We start from the raw sequence: 23,531 nt of genomic DNA on the forward strand, positions 1-23,531 counted from the left end.
ATAACACAGGAGAAGAAAAAAAACAGCGACGATGACGATGACGACGACGACGACGACACAGAATGAATAAAAGAATCCAGCACAAGAATTGTATTCTTCACTTTTACCTCTGAGACTGATTTCGTTTTTAGCTTCATTTTCGTTTCAGTCAATTTTTTTTCTTCTTGCGTTAGCCTATATGCTGGACATACGGGAGTGAATGATTTGATTGTAGTGAGTACACGGGAGATGAGATATATGTGGCGATTAGTTTTATGTTCCGAAACGGAATAAACTATTCCTGTCTATTTTATGCTCGTATAAAGAGAGCGAAAGATAGAATAAAACGCGGAATCCCACTCGAATACATAAGACGAAGCATATGATAAAAAGCAACATGGAAAATGATGCAGCATATGCAGAACCCAGACCAGTTCAACAAACACGGAATTAACTCCGAATGTTAAATAAGCCAATGGTCAGCAAAAAAAAGAAATGAAAACATTTTCGTTTCACTTTCATACGCACTTTTTTCCTTTCTGTTCTTTCGTTCGTTCTTAGTCATCACTGTCTCGCAGAAAAAAAAAACAAATTATTTGAATATTTTCGAAAGGCAAGGGGCTTTTCGCGCCCATTCAAAATTATGATTATGTTGTAAATTAACCAATTACACAATTAACACTGCGCGATCTCATTTTCACCAACTGGTTATGACGACGACCAACCAAAATAAACGGCGCCACAATTTCTTTTTGTCGGATTCTAATTTTCATGCACTTGAAGAAACTAACACACGAATGTCTGAGCCGTTAATGATTAACGCAAATATGGAAAGTGAAGTGAGAAAGAGAGTGAAGTGGGAAAAAAAACGAGCGAATTTCGCACACTCTTGACCTACACCAATTTATAAGATTTTTAAGCTAATTCAACATGCATGTTACGCGACATACAACGAATCACACTTGAATAAATATATATATCGCTTGCTGGATTAATGTAGTAGAGAAAAATGAATTTGTGTGTGTGTGTTGAAACATTGCATCAGATGATCTCAGTTTTGATCGTGCTTCGAAAAATGTTTTCCAAAAAAACGAATGAATGATGACGTTTTCGGTGTTTTCATTAAAACATTTTTCGGTGAGACCATCTTGAGCGTAGTGCCATCGAGGAATGAATTCTATTTCTACTAATGATACTGAAATCATTAATAATTACCTTGTACATTCATAGACATCACAGTTTTCCTCACTCATATTTTCCCACAACATTTTGAATATATATATATATATATATATAGATATTTGTTTCTAGCTTCTTCCTCAATGTAATTCAAACTGAATGATCAGTCGTAATGTCCGTACATGAATGAAATATGAGTTTCAAGTTCGTCAAACAATTATAGACACTTTTGAATTAGGATTAACTAATTCAATTTACACACACGGCTTAAAATTTGAACAAAAAAAAATATATATGACAATCGAACAGAGTATTTATAATTTTCACTTAATTTTTATCCATATTATACAATTTGATGGTTTTGGGAATAATTTTTCACACTGTTGGTCTTATATTATCTCTCTCTCTCTCTCTCTCTCGTTCTCGAATCCTTCGAACACAAAATGTTATGCACGTAAATGTTTTTTTTTCTCTTCATTTATTTTTATATTTGATTTGTTCTTGTCGAAATTATTTCATTTACTTGTTAATTTAGGAAATGTTCATTTTGTTTCGATTTTCGGTATTGATCTGATGCAGATGTCTATGATATGCGTGTGCGCAAAGTAAAAAAAAATACAATCTAAACATCGATGACGACGAACCAAACTCAACTGACTTAACTGGCTCTGCGCTGCTTACTTTTATCGATTCAATGCGTCTACGGTGTACCCCCCACTACTATGCGCATGCTCGATTCGTAGCCTGCAAAAGGAGCGCGCGCATACGAGCAACCGATTGCTACCGGGGTTGTATGTTTTCGTCTCTAAGGTTCAAGCAACTCAACGGAGAGACGGTGTTTGTGTGTAGTGTAGTGCGCACACAGCGCACAAAACGGATACCGAGAAAAATCGAGCCGTGTGTATGTGTGTAAGTTACCGCTTGAACTCGGAACATTCGTACCAAACATACAGTTGAATGTACGCATACACGCACTGTGTCACATATGATCGCGCGCTAACATTTTTTTCTCTTCATCTGTATGGGCTTCAGTGTGTGTACTCTAACTACACCACTATGCAAGGGATCGTCGACCAATACACCGAATATCACCTATACTAAATGGCATATATTTATTCAACTAGGCATCGACCGCACCATGGAAAAATGAACATCATTTCGACAGCCAAAAGATTTCAACAATATTTTCAATTCAACATTGCATCAACCAATGAACTCATCAATGCATTTCCTTATTGAAATCCACATTCAATGATTCAATCCAAAAATCAGAAAAAGAAACTATGCAATGTGACACATTGACAGTTCATTGCAGCAATTTTTGCCGCGAAGTGATAAAAATTCGCACGAATACATCCATGAATATATGAATACATATAAAAGTCGGCGCGACTGTGATTCCTTATGAAGTATGCATGTAGTTTGACATCCGTACGAAGTGAACGCTATGAAGTAAACATGTATATGCTGTCCTAATGCTCTCCGTGTGTGCAAAAGAAATTGCTTAGAGAGATAGAAAGAGAAAAAGATTACGGTGCGGTGTAGTACAATGCGAACGCATCGCTACCAAAACGTAAGAAGCAGAATGGGAAGAAAAAAAAACAAGGTAGCCGAAAAAAAGCTATATATGTATGTCCTAATGGACCGTTTTGAAATGCCTGAGACACGATCATATCGCAGAGGGTCAATTGCATGTGTGTATGTGCGCAAAGCATCGCAAAAGCCAGATTTTTTGTTTCATTCGTTCGAATAGAAGCATCAGAGTGGAAAAAGAAGGGACCATGCATACGATGCCGCAATATAAGACGGGAGAAAAGAATTTCAGGCAAGCGTGACCTTGCGAATCAGCTGATTGCCGATACAGAGATCGAATATACCATAGCGAAAATAAAATTCCACTGCAGTGGTAGTTTTTGACTGTTCGCCCAACTTTTCATGTCGTGACAGCAACTGCACGTCGATGTCTTGACTGTGAGATTTTTCGTAGCCGTGAAAATGCATTCGCATCTTTTTGATTCCATTTGACCATATACTTCACTTTGCATTACAATTTTCTGGTGGCAACGGTGACGGTAGCACAAAAACAACCTGTCATACATCTACATAGTATTTTAGTACAAATGATTTGAGTATTTGTTGTAAAATTGTTATTGCTTCGCATTTTTACGATCATTTAGCATCCAAAGGTGGAACAGAAACATTCTTCTCCATTTCACTGTCGTGGCAAAGTGCAACTGATCACATTTTAACAACTTGAAGAGAAATTCTAATCTTTTTGGTTTGCTTTGTTGTTATTGATTCAAAGAATACTCACACAAGAGCAGTCAACACTTAAAAACATTAAAAACAAAACAGATCAACCACATGCCACCATTGTTCAACGGAATGCTCAAACACTCATGAAAGTACGAAGAATGAAGGATATAGATAAAATATGATCCAGATTATCTATTCAAATGACTGTACAATTTTTTTTTGTTCACAAGCAAGTTGTTTTCCATTTAAAATGTGTATTTTGGGATTTTATGGTCATTTTGAAAATGTGCAGCACCATCGGTGTGTACAATTTGTGAAATTGAAGAAAAAACCAAAATAAAATAGGTGGAAGCAAAAAAAAAAACAGAAAAAATCCACCATCTACTAATCCTTGAGGAAAAGTACCGCATATTTTTTTGAATTTTTAATGAAAATGGCCATTAGCAGTGGAGGATGCACCAAAGTCCGGATAATAACATCAAATTTCCTTTTTGCAAATGATTTCAGTTGATAAAAATGATCCATGGAATTGAACCAGAACGCTGTCTGAATACCATAAATAGAAATGTACAAATAATTCATTCGTTGAAAAAAAAAATTCCCCAAAGATTATTTCAATTTTTACTTAATCCATTTCCAAGTTGAAATTGCAACATTCAGAATCGGGCTTAAATGAAACCGAAGGTTATCGAATTACCTGATTAAAGGCGAATCAAAACACAAATTATTCGTTTAAATATGCTTATTTTGAAACATTGTTTCAATGTTTTGAAGATGCGTTGAATTCGACGATCGAGAAGTAACATGAGGCGTATAGGTTTTATCATCGATGGCATTTTAAGAAACATGAAAGAAAAAACATAAATTTTTTCAATTGATATCATTTGAATTTGACCGTTATTTTCATCACTGTGAAAGATTCATGACTTATTTGACACTTGTTTAATTCGAATTCAGCAGCTTCGATACAAACACTAATTTTCAAGAAAAATATAGGTTAATTTCATTCCGTAAAACGAATCGTTTTAAACCTATGAATTCCATGTATTTTACGCTTTTCACTTGATAAACATGATAAATTGGACCAAATTTTTCTTGAAATGATTTCATTTCGGGTCGATATTCGCTAGAAAGAATGTGTGTATGGATATTTCATGCTTATTAAAGAAAATTCATCGTTTTTGATCATTGAACCAATCGATTGGCAGTGCAATGAGGATAAATGTATTTTTTTCATCTCTTCTCAATGTATCAAAATCAAAAGAATGAGAAAATAATACGAATTCAAGCGTTTTGCCATCAAAAACACAGAACAATATCATTTATCAATAAACGATATAATTGTTATTGTTTAAGTATAATTATGTGAGCAGTAACAATGGCCAACTGAAAGCAATATATTCTTTGGACTTGACGTCACTTTTTTCGCCTGTTGCAACGGTCGGTGTATGGTGTCGGTTGTTTTGGTGCCAAAATGCTGATGGAAAATTGTACGAATCGATCGAATAGAATGTGTCCGAGTGGTTGTTTCTTGCATACTTCTCGCTCCTATTTTCTATTTCTCTTTTGAAACAAGACTATAAAGCAATATAATAGTTTCAAGTTGTATATGTTGTTGGTGTGTTTTTTTTCTGGGCTTCAGCAGGGATCAGTCCCGATATCGATCACTCTTTTCTCTCTCTCTCTCTCTCTATCTGTTGTTTTGTTAAAAATTCTTGTCATCGTCACGATCGTTAAACTTGCTGTGCTTTTGCCTTTCATGCACTTTGCAATATCTTGTTGTTTTTTGGTCGTCGTCATCGTCGTCGTCTTCTTCGTGGCTGACGTCTTACGACAATTTATCATTTCAGTTGATGTAACGTTCTTTGTGCATTTTCTCTGATTTCACCCCCAAAACTAATCGCTTAACGTTGTGCAACATCGGCAATTTTGCACTATGATTCGTTTGGACCTTTCTTTCTTTTTGCCTTTCTCAAACACGTCAGGTTGTGAATATGTGAGAGAATGCGTATCGATGTGTACGAATGTAATTTAGAAAACCCGATTGATGTAATCACTGTTTCGGACAAGCGAAAAGCAACAACACCACCAGCAACAATAACAAAGACGGGAGCATTTCAAAGTACCTGCTATGAAAATAACAATGAACACTTGAAGGCAAACCAAACAGCATCATACTCGGTCATTTAGACGGTCAGTGTGTTCAAACTGTGTGTTTATATTTTGCTGAAAATGATCGTCTAAAATTTACATTTTTCTTTTCTCTCTCCCTCGCTTTTTGCTTAGTCGGTTTGAGAAATAAAGAAATACCGTGCCGTTTTTTTTCCACAATGAAGGAGCCAAGGAATTGAGACGGTCAAATCTCAAATCTCGAATATTTTCTCTCATTCTGTTGCTTTTTCTCTCTCTCTCTCTCTCTCTCTCTCTCTCTCTCTCTCTCTCTCTATCTTTCTGTTCAGATGTTCGTTTTGACTTTACTTTGTACGTTATTTTTTATTTCGCCATACACTTTGCTTGCTTTTTCCTCTCGATCTCCGTTTGTTGTTGTGCGCGCTCTCTTACTCTGAAGCGTTCATGTTTATTTCAATATACAATCCCAATTTCTAAGAATCTGTACCGAAATTGCCCTTAGCTGGAGTTCAAACAAAATACAAAATCTATTCTTATTCAATCTTAAGCATCGAGCAACGATGTGCCCCATCGAAGTGAAATGAAAATGGTTTATATGGTCGGCAGCACAAATGATCTGTTGGCCGAAAAAAAGTTTCCACTTCCATTTATCCCAAGATTTGTTGTAATCTTGCTGCCTTTATTTATATACATATAACTTGTTTGGTGTTTTGGAGGGAAAACGATTTCGTTTCAAGCACTTTACATTCTCGGCAAACATATTATTTCGCATTTTTCAGTATTTATTAAGCCATTTATTTTCGGTGCTCGAGCCATGGCTCCAATCGTCTGAACCAATTTACTGATTCAATCATAAATTCCTTCAAATGTGTCCGTTTGTCTGTGTGTAGTTCAACGAAATCGTTTTCACTCTGACACATTAAAACGGAACAATTGAATGAATTCGATTTGAATACGCTATAAAAAATTGGGTTTGGTATCGCAATTGCGTTACATTTAAAATTCAGAGTAAATCTAACGGCAACCGACTGGACTGGTCTTAACGCAGCGAAAATATTTAAATTTAAACTCTTCTTTTACTGCCTTTTCTATGACCATTCGACTGAATTGTAAACAAGAAACGGAATCAGAATTGGAGTGTATGGGCCGAAAGTAATCAGCTGTTTTTTTTTCATGTTTCGTTCGACATATTGAACTGTTTGTCATGATCTTTTTTTTTTTTCAAATGTTTACTTTCTATTTTGGAATTATTCGATTGATCAGATGACGAAAATAAAGCGACCAGTGATACGGTCATTTCAGATGGAATCCGTTTCAAATGTTTCTGCTTGGATGGAGAGAAATTTCGAATTTGCATTTCAAATGAAAGTCGTGATGTACCGTAAATTGATTCGTTGGCTTTCATCAAATATTAATCAACCATAGCTACTTGAACGCAATATCATCAACCGGAAATTGTAGTCATTGCTCGTGTATTCGATGTGATAGAGTAAGTGATGGATGTGCGCTGTCGCCGCCAGCGCGTTGCGACTATGTGACGAATTTACTGTTTACTTTGCAAAGTTGTTTAAGTCAATGAATCGTTTCCTTTTCTACTCTTGGCGCACAAAAACTACTCTCTACACAATTGACAATCCGAGGTTGCCTTCAAGGATCACTCGAAAATATTTATGGCCCCATTGGTGATAGATTTTCGTCGACGAGAGCAAATAAAACCAAGTATTCGTTGAATGAGAATAAATAAAACGCGACGTACTAATGTAATGAATGAAATTGTGAATTTGCAAACGGAATGAAAGAGCTCTTATCAATCACATTGCGTGTGCTAAGCCCACACATATTCATCGGAAATACAAGAATGAAACCGAGTACGGGAGAGAGAAAAAAAATGTCAGCATATCAGACGATGTTGTGTTATCGGAAGGAGGAAACTGAACATGGAACAAGAAATTGAAAAGGCAAACATGACGAATAGTTCTAGCCTGCAATGCGAGGCATTCATCATGGCAGTTGTGTGTGTATCGCGCGCGAATACAATACCAGATAAACATGATTCGCTTTTTATTGCACTGCAATATCCATTGCGCGCTGCACAAACAAATGAATATTAAAAAATTCGCCCAAAAGCAAAAAGAATACGATACGATGGCAGACAAAAAAAATAAGCCAAATGGATTTCAAGATTTCTGGTTGTGTCGAGTTTCGGTTTTTCTTAATGTGCGCGAGCGCGTTTTTTCTTCAATTTTTTTTCCTTACTCTTTGTCTTGAAGTGTTGTCCCCGATATGTGTTTGTCAATATATATCCAAATGTGTGCATTTCAAAAAAACAGACGAAGAAACAGAAAAATTTGCATCTGGTTGATTGTTTGATTCCAAGATAAACGCAAGAAGATGAATGCAACAACAAACAACAATTTTTTCGTGCAAACATTCAAAAGAAAAAGTCATTTTGGGATTTAAAAGGAGAGAAAGATGTTTGAATAGAAATAAATCAAGTTCTCGCCCAATTCGTCGTCTGATCCATCAAATTTAACTGTGCATATGTCAAAATTTATGATATGTGTGCCGCTGCTTTAGCGGCCAATGCGCATTGAAAGCGCATTCAGGTATGTCATCACCAAAGATGTAAAATGTACAAGAAAGAAAAAAAAACAAATGAAGATATGTTCCAGGATACGTTTAACTGTGAGCGAAAAAACATGTTTTTCACATATGACTTTTAGGGAAAAGCGAACTCACACTTGGTTTGACGAAACATAGTTGCGATTTAAATTTCTTCATGTTGGTTTTTTTTCTTTTTGCTTCTGGTCTCTCTCTCTCTTTCTCTCTCTCTCTCGGCCAAGAATGTTTTCAACTTCTTACCTTCTCGGCCCCGAACTTTTATATTGGGTGCCTTGAGCATAAACAAACCGTCCGCTAATTTCACAAGCCCTCCATAATTTCATTAGCAATTGCCATACGAAATCGACTGACTACCTGGATCGAGTGTGGAAGGTTTGGCTGGTTTCGTGGTAATGCACACACAAAAACAGATCGAATTGTGAGAAAAACGCGATCAGCCAGAACAAAATGGGACGGTGCAGTACTATGCGCACCACAAAATCCTCAAATGTACACACTGTGTGCTTGTGTGTGTTCTCTCTCTCTCTCTCTCTCTCTCTCTCTCTCTCTTGGCATGGGCAACTCAGAGTTTTCCCAAAGTTCTGGCAATGTATTTTTATAGGGAATGACACCAAATTCCTTGTCTATATGGCCGTGGAGAGAGAGAATGTTTATGTGCCTGCGTTCCACTCCTCAAACAATTGTAATGCACATTGTTGTGTTGTACTTTCTTCCCCGAAGATGATCGTTCTCAATGAAAATACAACGATGCGTTCGTTAGCTACTTTTCCTCTATCTTGTTTCAACCACACGGAAGTCACACATATACCGAATGTGCATACATTTTGCCGGTTTTTATCCTCTTAAATTGTCGGTTCGATATCGACCTTTTCGGCAGCAATTGTTGCCTATGCTTTGGCGCATACATTACACCCTGATTCGGTGCCATCATGTACATTACTAATTTACTTTGGGAAAATGTTCCAAAATGAATATTTATAATGCTGCAGCAGATAACAGTGAGAAAAATATGAGATGAGAACGAGAACCATCGAACGAAAACTCTCAGGTTCAACGAACTGGTTGGGGTGCGAAATATTTTGACAGTGGATGCCATGTCATCAGTACTGGATTGGTATATCATTTACGCGCTCATCAGCAGGAGTTCAGCCGTCATATTCAATCGATTGTTTCGAATACGAGAAACCCCGAAATCATCGAAATGAATCGATTGTGGTCAAATTGTGCAGCGTCGCAGCGCAAATGTCTTCAAATTAAAAGCGCCATTTCTTTCGATTATAAACGGACATAGAAGATAAATAACAATTTCTTCTCTCTTTTTTTTCTTCCTCGGTCGATTCAATAATGACATTGATTTCGTTTGCTTGATGTGGAACATCTCTCACCGGCGAAAGAATCGTTCAGAGGGGTTCGATTACAATTGATTGGAAATGAACTCTTCATCAATTTCATTGTCGCATATTGCGCAAAATAAGACTTTGGTTTCCGATACATAGGCACACTCATAAAAACATCGGTCAATCCAAAGACGGAGTCCAGAAAGACAAGAACAAGAAGAAGAAGGAGAAAAAAAATTGGCAGATGCAAAATTCGATTCGAACACCGTGTGTTGTATGTGCAGTCATTCTCTGTATAATGTTTGAACCATTTTCGCTTATTCTTCTTGCTCTTCCTTCAATGTTTCTTATTTATGAATCGCATTGTCTCGGGGATCTGGATTTGACCAACATTTCTGCCGTGCGGCCCTCACGGTCTATGACGACGGCGTGTGATGAACACACATCGTTTAATAAAAAAAAATTACCGAGGAAATCAAAACAAATTCTCGATATGTGCGATATTGTAGAGTGGCGTTAGAACAGCTGTTATTCATTTCGGTTTCGGTTCGTTATGCCGTGTGCGCTACTGCGCTTGACGAATGTGAATATGTAATACGTAAGTGTGTCGTTTTTATCGGCACTGTTAAAATTTCCTCCGTTTTTCCTTTCTTACACACACACATTTCATCTTCGTCTTAGTCTTCGTTGTGTGTCACAGAACCTAAACAGCTAAATGCACATTATCTACTCGAACATCGTCAATGTTCAATGTGAAGAAAGTTTTTTTTCCCTATTCAACGATTTCCTACGGAAAGAGCGAACAGTTTCGATTTTAATTAGGGGCTTTACTTTACATACAATCACAACTTTTCGAAGCATCAACGAGAAAAAAAGAACATTTTATGTTCACGTTTTTTTTTAATTCTTTCGTTTGTCATCGGGAAAAAAGTGTGAAAAGGATGAAATAATTTATTTGTGAAAATTTGTGTTTGTTCAACGGCTCGATCGTTGTTGAAATTTTCGTGGGAAATGCGATGAAAATAACTTTTTTGCCGAATATATCATTCAATTATGTCAAGTGAACTTCCTCTGATGTGTAATTAAAATTGTCATCGACAATTTTTTCTCTATTTCCAAACGGAAACCGTTCGTTTGGGCTGGTTTTCCACTTCAAATATGTTGATCTGACCGATAGGAACGGGTTGTGCAGCACCGTGATTACATAAATCCACTTAAATTGGTATTATCATGCAATTAATACGAATTTCGTGCATTGTTGTTGGATTGGTATTAAAACTCGGTTGGCAACAATTGCTCAATATTGTATGCACCAGCTGATGAGTTCGATTAGATTGTATAGCAACAGGATAGCGACAGAACGACAGATATATTTTTTTCTACTACTCCAATGCCATTGTTGTTTGTTGTTGTATTTGATTCGAACACGTGCCAATAATATATGAAATAGAATAGGAACAAATTTATGCGCCGATCTCACCCTAAATTTTGAGCATGCGTGTAGCTCTTTTTCCCTTGTTCGTCTTTTTCTTTCTCACTCTTTCTCTGTGTCTGTCTGTCTCGCTCTATTCAAAATGATTCATACATGATCGTTCGTCTCTCTGTCACCCTGACAAACGTGCTCTTACCTCGGCACAAATTCAAACTGAAATACTGCCGGCAGCGTTTCAATGAACTCCAAGCATATATTCCATCGGGATAGAAGAAGACCGAATCGACAGCAACGCGCTGAATCAAATGCGATAGAAGGAGAGAATGAAGCACATCATGTCAACCACTACGAATATGTACCGTAAACATTTTGATTTTCATTTGTGTCGTTGTTATTTGGCCTATTGTTGTTTAGGTGTATTGCATTCCGTATTGTTTAACGATTTTTGCTGGTACAGATGCATTTCAATTCGGCGCTAAACATACAAACGCACACACGTACGTACGTACACACACAAACGCACCACGAATAATCTTTGAAACATTAGGGCTGTTAAATTCATTGAAACGTAAGCTAAACTGGGTGATCGTCATCGTGGTGCGAATGAAAAAACAGAAACAACAACACTTTTGATTTTTTTTCGCCAACATTCTTCCAGCTCGAGTTCATTGAATGCAGTTTTGTCAACCCCTAAGTTTGCTTGTGTGCCATATGTGCAAAATCAGATGAGCGCCAATTTTTTTTTCAATCGGGTTTTCTCTTTCGCACCGCAGCAAATACCAAGTCCTCAAGGGTGATTTTTCTTTCGAATTAATATGGATTAGTTCAACGCGTTTCAAGAACATGGTGTACAACGGCAGGCAATCGCATTTGGATCACATTTTAGTGGTGGATAAAAATATTCGGAAAAAAAATGACGACGACGACAACAACAATAACTTTGATACGGCGCTCTTATAGCTCACCCGTTCAGTATGAATCATATATTATGCGGTCCTGTTTTTGTCTGGCTCTGGCGGCTAGAGGGTTCAATCCATTGTACTCGTATACTTTTTCCATATACCTCATACTGAATACGAGACAATTGATGAAATGCGCAACGGCCATACACCGAGCGACGAGCGCGAAATGCAAATTTTTCGCGGGCTGTCATGCACAATCACATTGAACCGAATGCTTCAGATGGCGGCTGCCGCTGCAGCCAACCTGTCTTGTTCTTGATGCGCTGCAACCAATTGGTCGTGCAAAACCAGAAATACACTTAAACATCCCGGCGTCTATTATCACATCTCGTCAAATGAAAAACTGTCACAGAGAAAATGTTCGGTTTGCATTCCTTGCAGCAACATCGTCTTGTTCTTGAGTGAACAAACAAAATGAAAACCAACGAACTTTCAACTGCGATCATCTAGGGTCTACGATAACGGTTACAAATGCCAATTGTAAATGTGACGAAAGACGAAGTACAATTCGACCAAAATGTTTTCAACTAATATTCATCCCAATCGGAAACGGTCGCCCCAAATTCAATGTTCTAATACGTAATACTGTATTTGCATTGATTTTGTTTTTGTTTTTGTTTTGGATCACCAAATTGAAAGGGATCTACAACCAGGGATGTTGTACCTTTTACAGCAAGTGCTGTTGCAGCAGTGAAGATAACTTCAGAGCTGCAGTTTCTTCATCGTCCAAAGATCGTTTCATCGGAAATGCTCAATTGTTACCGCACTGATTTTTTCGTGCCAACGAATGTTCTGTTTTATTATATATATATATATATATATATATATATATATATAACTGTTTCTTTCAACGGAAAATTGATAGCAATAAAATGATGAATTCATATTGTAATTGAATTCCATTACAAAATCGCGTGAAAGACTCATTTCAATCAACAGTGAAATTTGAATTGCAAATGATTTGCAACAAATTGAAATTGAATTGGTATGTGAGATAGTGATCGATGTCATTTGAATAAAATTCAAAGCAAATAATTGCAAAGCTAATGCAAAATCACACTGTTGCACTTTTAACGGTTTTCTTTGGATTTGCCCCGGAAGCGACGTTTCACACGGTCTTTGATAAACACGTTCACAAATCCGTTGCACTGTTCATATTTTAATTAGAACCAAATCGAATACTTGCCATTTGTACCGTTCAGATGGCAATGAATCAGGGTTTGATGCATTGTTCAACAATCCAAACGCCTCTAAATCAATTCATTGTCAATAAAATGAAAATCAATTTACGTTTGCCAATCTTTATTTGCTTTCTTTGCACCAATATTCTTTCTTCTTCTTCTTCTTCTTCTTCTTTCTAATCGTCGCTTCGCAAATAAATAACAATAAATTTATGTTGGAATTGGATTATTAGAAATGCACCGCCACATATATTCGGAAGCAGTTTTTGAATTGCAACTATGCCTATTGTGTTGTTGGCAAGCGAAAAAAAAATGTTATGCAACGATTAAAAATAGAGCATTTGATTGAGTTGGTAATGAAAACGGAACGCGCAACCCCTTTTGTTTGCCAAATAGGAGAAGAAAAAAAATCAAATATATTGGCTTTCGAGACCATTGTAAAGTGGTGCAAAATTTGCACCGAATCGCAAACGAAGTCGAACCATCCTTACGCATAGCCATAGCTATTTTCTCATGTTCCGTATTTCCATTTCGATTTATTCCGATGTTTGGGATAATGTTTGGGCATGGGAATCATAAGATCCCTTTTTTTCAAATGAAAGGGATTCGGGCATCGTCGCATTGTATTGGTGATTTCTTGTGTTGCTGCTTCTTCTTCTTCTTCTCTTAGACACCAGGTACGTACATTTATTGCGAATTACCAAAGAAATGAAACACGGTGGAAAATCTTTATGCAACAAGAATTTGCCATTTTTCCCACTCTCGAGCACACAATGCACCGAATTGCATATTACCGAAAAATGAGAAAGGTTTTGCTCATCGATAAACATCAACCGGAGAATGCAAAGACAAAAAGTCACAAGGTTTTTACGAGGGGTTGTTCAAGAATCTATGTAACGACCACGGTCACTTTTCTTTCATTCGAATTCCTCAACTCCCGTTGCATCATCGTATCATGCGAAATCAATCTGATGCAGTCGATCGGTTTTGCATTCACTAATATCGTACACATAAATATTAATCGGAATCGCTCTATTCTGCAGACAAATGGCACAGAAAATTACATTTTGCAGACATTTATTGAATGAAATGACAATGCAAAATCATAATAAATTTTAAATGGGCTGTCTTGGCTTGTGATGGTATTCGGATCCCGATGTTTTGTGTATATGTGTCATTTCAAGCAGGAAATTTCGGTGGGAACTTGATTTTTTCTTTCTTCGTCGACCATTCGCATCTCCTGCATCGAGAAACACCATATTCTGATTTCGTCTTTCGTCACATTTAATGTTTTTAATTTATGACGAAAAAAAAATCAAAATTGACAGTTTGAAGAAAGAGTCTCTTCGTATCCGAGCTTCAAGCGTCTGTGAATTTTAATTAACAGTGGAACAGTTTCCCGTCAAAGACAACGACTTCGTCCAAGAATAATCAATCATTTTATCAAAATGTGTTTGCATCGAACTGACATCATCATCACCATTAGCCGCATAATCGATGGCATCGAAGAAAACATTTGGAAATGGATATGTAAATGTCGGACCGGTTTCGGCTTCAAAACCAGACTTCCGAGAGAGAGAGAGAGAGAGAGAGAGAGAGAGAGAGCGAGCGAGTGGTAGTGTGAAGTGAATTTGTCGTGATGCCAATTCGGTGTGCGATTCTCTAAAATCGATTATGCGGAGCATCATCATTTTCCACTCAAAACACATACTAATTGATTTTTAACATCTTCTTCAAATTAATGATGAACCAGAGCGTTTTAAAAAGAGTGGCATTTGAGTTCTGCGGCCAGATGCTCGAAAGTAAAAGTTGCTTTCGAATCGTTTTTTTTTTACTCTCTTTTCTAGAGCAATTTTTTACACACAAAAACACATTCAATACGCGCTTCCTTATTTACACGCTAATCCTAGAACGCTAAGAAAACAACAGCAACAATAGCATAATAAGAAGATTGCCATATCACGCCAAAAAAGAATAGAAGCAAGTGTTGAAGTACAAAGCATCCAGTGATTGCAATGATTGCATTTTCGTGTAATGTTTTCTCTTCGTTTCTTTTCTTCTCCATGACACGCATGGCATGTCGTTGCCATTGTAATATGTAATCTCTAAGCGAATTCACCGCGAAACAATTTCAAATGCCAACAGAGATTTTCTAAAAGAAGTGCCATCAACAATAGCCCGATACATCTGGAGTGCATAATAAAAGTGAATTGAACAAAAACCTCGAAAATAATACTCAAAAGAATCACGAAATTGTTTTCAGTATCAACTGCATGGTTTCAATGTTGTTGTTTTTTTTCCACATCACGAACAAAAAAAAACAGTAAAAAAAGTACACTGAATATCTAATTGATAGAGCAAATAATGGGAAAACCTCAAAAAAAAAATCGTATGATGTCATAAAAAATACATTGTTTGGGTGCATTGAAAGTGCAACCCTTCGTTTAGCCAGGTAGAGTTGCATCCGTGTCAGTGTGCGACGGTGCGCGAACTTCTTTCAAGATGCTCCCATCGCGAAAATGCCTTAGGTACACAAAAACATTCTCCAGAGGTAGAAAGATTGAGAAAAAAATTTGTGTATAAAGTCATAAATATTAATTTTTTATGTGTGCTCCTCTTCGAATGCACGTCACATCTGAGATGCATTTTTTACATCTTGTCACGAAAAAAAATCAAGTTTTTTTTCTACTTCTTCATCGTCAGACTTTTAATTAAAATGTATAAATGACGTTCAGATCGTGTTTTTTTCTTTCTCTTCCACTGGGTGATGTGTCAAAATCAAGGCATGATTTTTCCTATTTATTCAGGGGTTCCGTTTTTTTTTTCTTGATGCTATTCCTGAATTGGGATCGACATAATTATTCCTTTTGATTCACTCTTCCTTGTTTCTTGCCACATCTACTGTTTCGCTTTCGTTGCTGTAATGTAAAAAAAACCGTACGACAGGATCACATTTAGACACCCAAATACCGACAATCTTTGGTTTTTTTTCCTTCGTCTTTAAGACTGAGAGAAAAAAAAACAAGAACCAAAGCTGCTACCATTTTTTGTTGATTGAAAAGCTTGTTTCACATTTTCCATGTGAGAGCCCAGCATAAATATGCAATAAATTTTAAAAACGAGTACATAAACTATGGCGCTTAAACTGTCGATGTGATGTATCAACATTTGAAACAGAGTAGAAAAAAGACAGACAAATATTGAAACTTGTATGCATATTTTTTTATCATATTTTCGTCTAAGCCTTTGTTATTTTTAATTTCTGATTATAATAACATTTGTACACTCACTTTTCTCCATCAATTTTTTTTTCTCTATGCTAATCTTGAACCAGATTCGGTTTATCATTTCCAGTTTAACGGTTTCAAACTATTTTGCATTTTCCACGAAGAATTGATACAATCTCTTTGTTTATCCAGAGTTTTCATCGGCGATTTGCATGAACTACTTCTTAAAAATGAAAAAAAATGCGCCTTAGGAACAGACATTCCAGAATATTTTATAATACCTTCAAAATCCAACGTATTTTCCGGATATAATTAGTGAAAAGACTAAAACAAACCGCATAAAAAACGTACAGAGGAAGAAATTGTATCACTATGACACGAATGAAAAAAAAAACTCATAGAAAATATGACGATTTTCATTAGCATCTGTCTTGTTGTTTATCTAACGTTTTTCAGTTGTCTTCGCGTCGAATATGAAATGCGCGTTTGAAGTGAGTTTCGAAAGAAGGAACGACAAATTAATTGAATCAGCGCATGAATTTTACCGAAACAAATGAATTAGATTAAAACTCCATTTTTTTCTCTTTCTCGGTGCAACGATTGAAAATCGCTGCTTGGAAATGTCATAATCACGAAGCGAGTGGCAGAGATATGATTATAATATAAAACGGTTTTTCATGAGTATAAATGGTTGGCCATTAATCTTCATGCGGCCTGTGATTTGCGCTCAAAAATCAGCCCGATTTCGCTGTTGGGTGACATCAAACAACAGTGTCATTGAAAACGATGAGTAAAACCGTTTGATGGCTTATCTAGAACAAATATATACACACTATATTGTTACTGTCGTACACGTTGTGTATGTCTGTGCCTGTGTTTTCTAGTCATCCTAACGATGATGAGCGATATGTTTTGAATGCATGCAATCAGCGCACGCACAACACAGCATTAGCGGGTTTTATTCAACTGCAACAACAATTTCGACGATAAACCATGCGTGCACCATGCTAAAAGAGAATACGATTCGAGTACCAGCATTTCGAGGACAAGAGCAACGGGCGAAAAAAACAACAACATACAAATCCATTTTATTTCGATTCGCATCTAAACAGAATCAGAAACGAAAAAAAAACTAAACACTAGTCGAGAGAGAGAGTGAGAGTGAGTGAGTGTGGTGTGCGTTATTGTGTATGACTGAGGCAAATCGAGGGATGAAAATAGTGAATCGCGCACTTTTGTCTATAAGTGGGGTGCGGCGATTACAATATTTCAAGTCTTCGTCTATGAGCTGTGCCTAAAATAAACGCTGTGCGCGCATATACACACACGCACTCACACTGACAACAACGATGCATGTGTTGGTTTTTAATGTGCTAATGCGAACGTGCATTATTGTCGATTCCAAATTTCGGTTTTATTTTTCGGCTGTAATTTATGGTGAATTGCATCTGCGCGCCGGGCGATGACATTTCAAGGGACTTACTCCGAACGATACAGTAAATGTGAGAGAGAGAGAGACTTTGTTTTAATTAAACGTACGTACGGTTTTTTTCCTCTTGGTTCCGCCATGCATTTGCTCTATCTACAGGCGATAAACTGAGATCATAATAGAAAAATCAACTCACACTTTTATATTTAGTTTTATGTGCGTGAGCGTTTGCGCACACCATTCTCTCGTTTTTTCGTTGAGCATGCGGTAGTGCTGTTTTCTATTATTGCGTGGTTGCAACCAGGGATAACATAAAAATCTAACGGAAAATCCTGTTTCTGTTCGGGATATATGTGCGTGTGCTCGGTTCTATGTATGATTTAGGCCAATGAACTCATCGATTACGCGTGTGCTGTTTGTTTAGAGGATCATTTCAACGCCGTTTATTTATGAATCAATTCAGTTGAGTTTTGTTCATACAGGATTCAAATTCGAAGAAGAAAAAAAATGTTTGATGAAAAAAAAATCCAACTATTTTTGTGATAAATGTGTGTTTTTAGGATTCTCTTCTCGCGTCTCGATGCCAATGTCGAAAACACACTAAAATCCAATTGGTATGTAATTCGAATGATCGATAACGGTTAAATGTTGGTAATGGTTTCGCCAACGGTCGTAACCACGCAATGCGCAAGAGAGAAAAAATATATCCGTTATAAAATGATATGTGCGTTAGCCCTTATGTTTCATTGTTTCCGATTCAGGATGCATATTTACCATACCACACACAGGCCAACGACAACGGCGGCGTCAATTTCTGCTCTGATACACCAGTACGAATTCAATGAACAAGTACCGAACAAAATGCACATAAGCCAATTCAGAGCGAGTCCTTTGTTATTGGTGCAGTGTTGAACCATCCACATGTCTGTTGGTGTGTGCAATAAAGCACACATTGATTTCAAAGCGAACGAACGAGCGAGTGAGCGAGCGATCGATGTATTTCGAAATTGTTCGGTATTGTTACCACGCATAACGAGGCAAGTGGGAAAAAGAAGGTAACGAGGGAAAGAGAAAGGACGAATTTCGATTTCGATTAAATTGAGTTTGGTGGATTGAAATAGCCGATAGACGACGTTGAATACTCTTTTCTTTTTGTTTCTCTGCTTTTCTATATATCCTAGTTGGCATGTGCGCGCAGACGTGAACATTTTGGGGTGCATTTTATACGGTTGTTGTATTTGCGCGACTGCTGCTGCAGATCGATTAAAGTCGGGTTCCATATTGATGTGTGAGTGTATGTACAATTGTACATGGCGCAAAAGGGACTTTATGAGTCTGCCACACCATTTATTCAAATGTGTATCATTTTTGTTTTATGCTTGACTGCTATGCGCAAAGACCTAATGACTAAGCTTTGTCGAATGAATAGAGGTTAATTTTGGCCAAAAGAAACAAAAACCATATTGTCATCGAATAGATACTGTTTGATCAGCTTGCTACATGGAAATTCAGGAGAAATATTTTGCCCATTATTTTGAAACCAAATGCGACTGATAAATATATGGAATTTTATCGGTGTTTGTATACGAAACTATATGATTAATATGCAACTCACTCGACAAAAAAAAATGACTTAACTTCCATCATAGTATATCGCAAAACATATTATTTACCCCACACAGTCCGGTTCAATTTTATTCGCGACTATAATCATATGAATTTCATAGAAATAAAATTTATGACCACACGAAACCATATGGCTTTTTGGTTAAAACAAAACAGAAAAAAAAGCGGACAGGGACCGAAAATAAAATGTACAATGTGTTCGATATTGAACAAAGTTTGCGCGGGGTACAAGAGCGCGCGCACAGCATATGACACAATAAATTTACCGTCCAATTGTTGACGATGGCCGCAGTAGCACTTTTTTTCCGCCTGAAACAACCGAAAAACGAGCATTCACACCAAAACTTCTGGCTCCTAATTTAACCTATTTGTCAATGATAATTCGGAGTTAATTTTACGTTTTACAGTTGAAATTAAAAGCAAACGAAACAGAAAAAAAAGGACCAACTAAAGTCATCGTCTGTGTCTGTCTTTCGGGATCGGCATATTGTCCAAGTGGACGAGTGCGGCATGGAAACGAAATGGTGGCAATCAAAAAACGGCGTTCTCATATCGGAAATGATATTGAATATGAAGTGCCCAGTTGGATAAAATCGTTCGCATATTAAATAGAAGGCAGGTGAGATGCTAATTTTTTTTTCTTTCGGTTCGTAGTTCGTCTTTTTCTTTTGCGCTACGATTCGTAGGCTCATTTCAGTGAATGTGTAGCGTAAAAATATCGTCACGCGATATTATTCATACATTTTGTTTTTAATGGAAATCCATCGAAATCGATCACTTAAAATTAATCCGCTCAAATTACCGTCGCATTTAATTGGATGGCACTTTTCCTTCCTCTCGCTCTGGACGCATCTGATGAGGCTCATCAAAGCTCAGATTGGATTAATTTAAATGAATTCATAGTTAATTCTAATTAGCGACCTAATGATCACCAAGAAAAAAAAATCTCAAAATTGATAAGCTAATGAATAATATGCATGGCTTTGAATCAATCAAATTAGTGTTTTTTTTTGTTCTTCATCTTTGTTTCATTTTGAGCATTCAATAACCCGAAACCATATGTTAATCAATGGCCTACCATATGTAATATGGACTTAAAAACAAAAGAATCATTCACATCGATTGGCAGCCAATTCAATGCGATAAAATGGACGAATGAATGCCATAAGCAAAATCAAACCGACTAACCGACCAAAGAAGAACGCGCCAATAACACACAGTAATGCCATGCATGCTTATGATAAATTATATATAGAATGAAATGAAGGATGAAAGAAAACAAAATGCGAACTAAGGAATTGAATTTCGGTTGAAAACCGAAAAAAAGTGTCTGCAAAATAAAAGTTTATGCGCTCTTTTGCTGCGGTTCTTTTTAGCCATTTCATTCGCGCAGCGATTTGTGTTGTTGAAGTTGAACGAAAAAAAATTAGTTTTTCAAGACGATGACGGCGACGACGATGATGCTATACAATCGAACTGTTTTCATATCGTGATGTTGGAATGCGGTTTGACAAGTCCTTGATTATGCACACACAACATTAGATTTTCTTTTCCTACACGGTCCAGCATCTCAATGGAGCTGCATCATATGTGCGCGAGTATGTAAACACGTATGCATGTTTGTATAAATGTATTTTGCGTCATCTCCTGTGGTGTTGCAATTTCACATGAAAACGTTACATTGTATGCATGATCGGGCCAACGCATTCGAGCAGCGAGTATTATCGAGTTTTATGATCCCGTGTTTATAAATAAACGATGCACAACGGCTGAGAAATGATTCGCTTGCATTATGTGTACACTCTTTTTCGCCATTATTTTGCTTTGCCGCTTCATATATATATATTATGTTTCATTCTCGCATTGGTGGCTGCGTGTTACAATTCTCTTGATTTGAAGTAAATTAGTGAACGCGAGAGCGTTATGCATAAATAAATAAATCGAGTGACATAATTCTTGGGCACAAATTCGCAACAAATTTTATGAATGTTAAAGCAAGTTTTTATTGTTTTATGTGAATGAAACAGACAAATTCCCCGACACACTATTTCATGTTCTTGGCGTCAACTTTCTGCATTATCCGTGAAGACCGCTATTACATTTATGAGCCGTTTATGACTCAATGTTTTCGTTCAAACTCCTTCTCTTTTTATTCTCATTTTGCCGTTTTTGCTGTTTTTTTATTCATCTCGCTCTGAAATCACTCATCGTCTCCTCACATTTATGAATATTGACATATTTCAATATATTACCAACGACCACGGGGTAGGACACAATTAGCAAACGCACACAAAATTCAAGGAATATAGCGGACAGTGTTATGTTCACCGACTTGCCACTCAGGTCAAACACACAGAAGAACATCAGAAAATGTATGGAAAAATAGTGAAATTGTCAGAAATTATTTGAATTAGTCAAAAATAATGAGATAAATGGAAGAACTAACTAAAGAGACTATTTGTATCTAGCCCCATGCCAACGACAAGAACTAATTTTCGTTTCGTTTAAATTGGCTACGATCCTTTCTGCCGTTCATTTGGTTGTAGCGATTCCGTTGCGCTCGAGCTAATTTGTTCGAGCACGATTCAATTGATTTCAATTAAGGCATTTTCTTTCGTCTTGGTTTTAACGGTTGTCGCTGCTCAATGAGATGGAATCATTATAAAATGACTTGAACAAGAGAGAAAAAAGCCACACAAACGGAAAGCGTGATCGCAAGGGAATCGCTGAAGAGAAACGCAAGCAAGAGAGGAAAGAACCGACAGTTGAGTTCGTTTGCATTTGGAATGGCTGTGAATAAAAATTGATGGAGACATTCCTTGTCGAAATCATAATATATTTTCATTAATTTGATATGATTGCTCAATTTCGTTGAAATAATCGGAATAAAGTGGAGCAAATTCCGCTTATGTGATTACATCCCCTATCAGAAAAAAACGTCAGTCGCTTTGCATGTGATATGTGGGCTCTATATTCTGACTCACTATTGCCATCACCCAGTGGTTTTTGATTATTTTTTTCATTTTATTCTCATTAAAACTTAAATTCGTATTAAATGGATAAAATCTTCAAGTTTTCACTTATAAATAGCAAAAGTTTATATTTAGCCAACTATCAACAATCATGAGCAAACACATTAGGCATACATTGTATACACCGATCGAAACGAACCGAATAAATAACTCATGATCCATTCCGCTTATGGTGCAGATAAGGGAGCAACAACAAACAATGTATCAGCTTGTGATTACGTAAATGTAAATAAACGAAATTTAAGTTTCCAAAAGAAACGATCTCTCTGTCTCTCGCTCTCGTTCTGTCTTTGGTTGAAAGAATTGACTTTTCGAGAAATTCACACCGAATCATAGGAAGAATGTTTTTTTTTTCGAACGCAGAGCCATATTCAATTAGAATTTGGTTTTGGACAATGTAAACATTGCTCGTCACAAGTACTTCAGAAATATAATCCAAGCGGCTTACGAACAGATACTTGACACTTGTTGTGTGTTTGAACAAACATTGTTTCCGCTTTGAATTGTGACAACAACGAAGACGACTACAAAAAAAACGGTTTTTGGAAGCAATTGTAAAGCAACGGGATAACTGAATTATATGATAAAAAAACACGGTATCACTGCATTTTTATCAGTTCCTTCAACCGATCCATTGATTTGAACGCTTATCATGATCATTTTATTTGATTTAGTTTAATTTCCGATGCATGATGTTCATGGGAAGAGCGCGTTACCAAGTGAAATTAAGAAACCACAGTCATTTCGATTGAAACAGCAGGATCCGCAAAGAAGTTACTCGAACATCGTTACAAATTATTTTCATACGCATCGTTCTTGCTGTGCACAACATCAATTCATTTTCAGCATGAATGTGTCCTTGTTGCTCAGTCAAATCCCATCGCAAGGAAGAGACGGAGCCGCGAAATCATTAGCGCTGATGCAAATAAAAAAAAATAAAAAGAAGAAGGAAGATATTTTGTAAGAACGACGATTCAGGAATGCTCTTTCGCACAATGGGAATGGGTTTTTGGGCAGAGGAAAAATCATCAACAACACTGAAAATAATCCCAATCCTGATTGCTTTCAATAATTCATTTCTGGTCGCAACACAACAGAGAGAGAGAGAGAGAGAGAGAGAGAGAGAGAGAGAGAGAGAG

At 36.8% G+C, this 23,531-nt stretch overlaps 1 protein-coding gene across 2 annotated transcripts in view; it reads right to left on the reverse strand.

The window, feature by feature from the left end:
• LOC129578793 (M-phase inducer phosphatase-like) overlaps positions 1-23,531 on the reverse strand; it is a 119,968-nt gene that overhangs the window by 4,167 nt on the left and 92,270 nt on the right. Inside the window, exon 1 of one of the 2 annotated variants that reach the window (XM_055467916.1) lies at positions 1,195-1,825. The exons of the other annotated variant lie outside the window; for it this stretch is intronic. Within the exon in view, the coding sequence (XP_055323891.1) occupies positions 1,195-1,247 (53 nt within the window). The 5' untranslated portion in view covers positions 1,248-1,825. Of the gene's footprint in view, positions 1-1,194; positions 1,826-23,531 lie in introns of those variants that run through there. 2 annotated transcript variants of the gene reach the window in all.

This window comes from Sitodiplosis mosellana, unplaced genomic scaffold (assembly GCF_009176505.1).
Source record: "Sitodiplosis mosellana isolate CC-2019 unplaced genomic scaffold, AAFC_SMos_1.0 Smas_scaffold_6226, whole genome shotgun sequence".
Classification (NCBI taxonomy): Eukaryota; Metazoa; Arthropoda; class Insecta; order Diptera; family Cecidomyiidae; genus Sitodiplosis; species Sitodiplosis mosellana.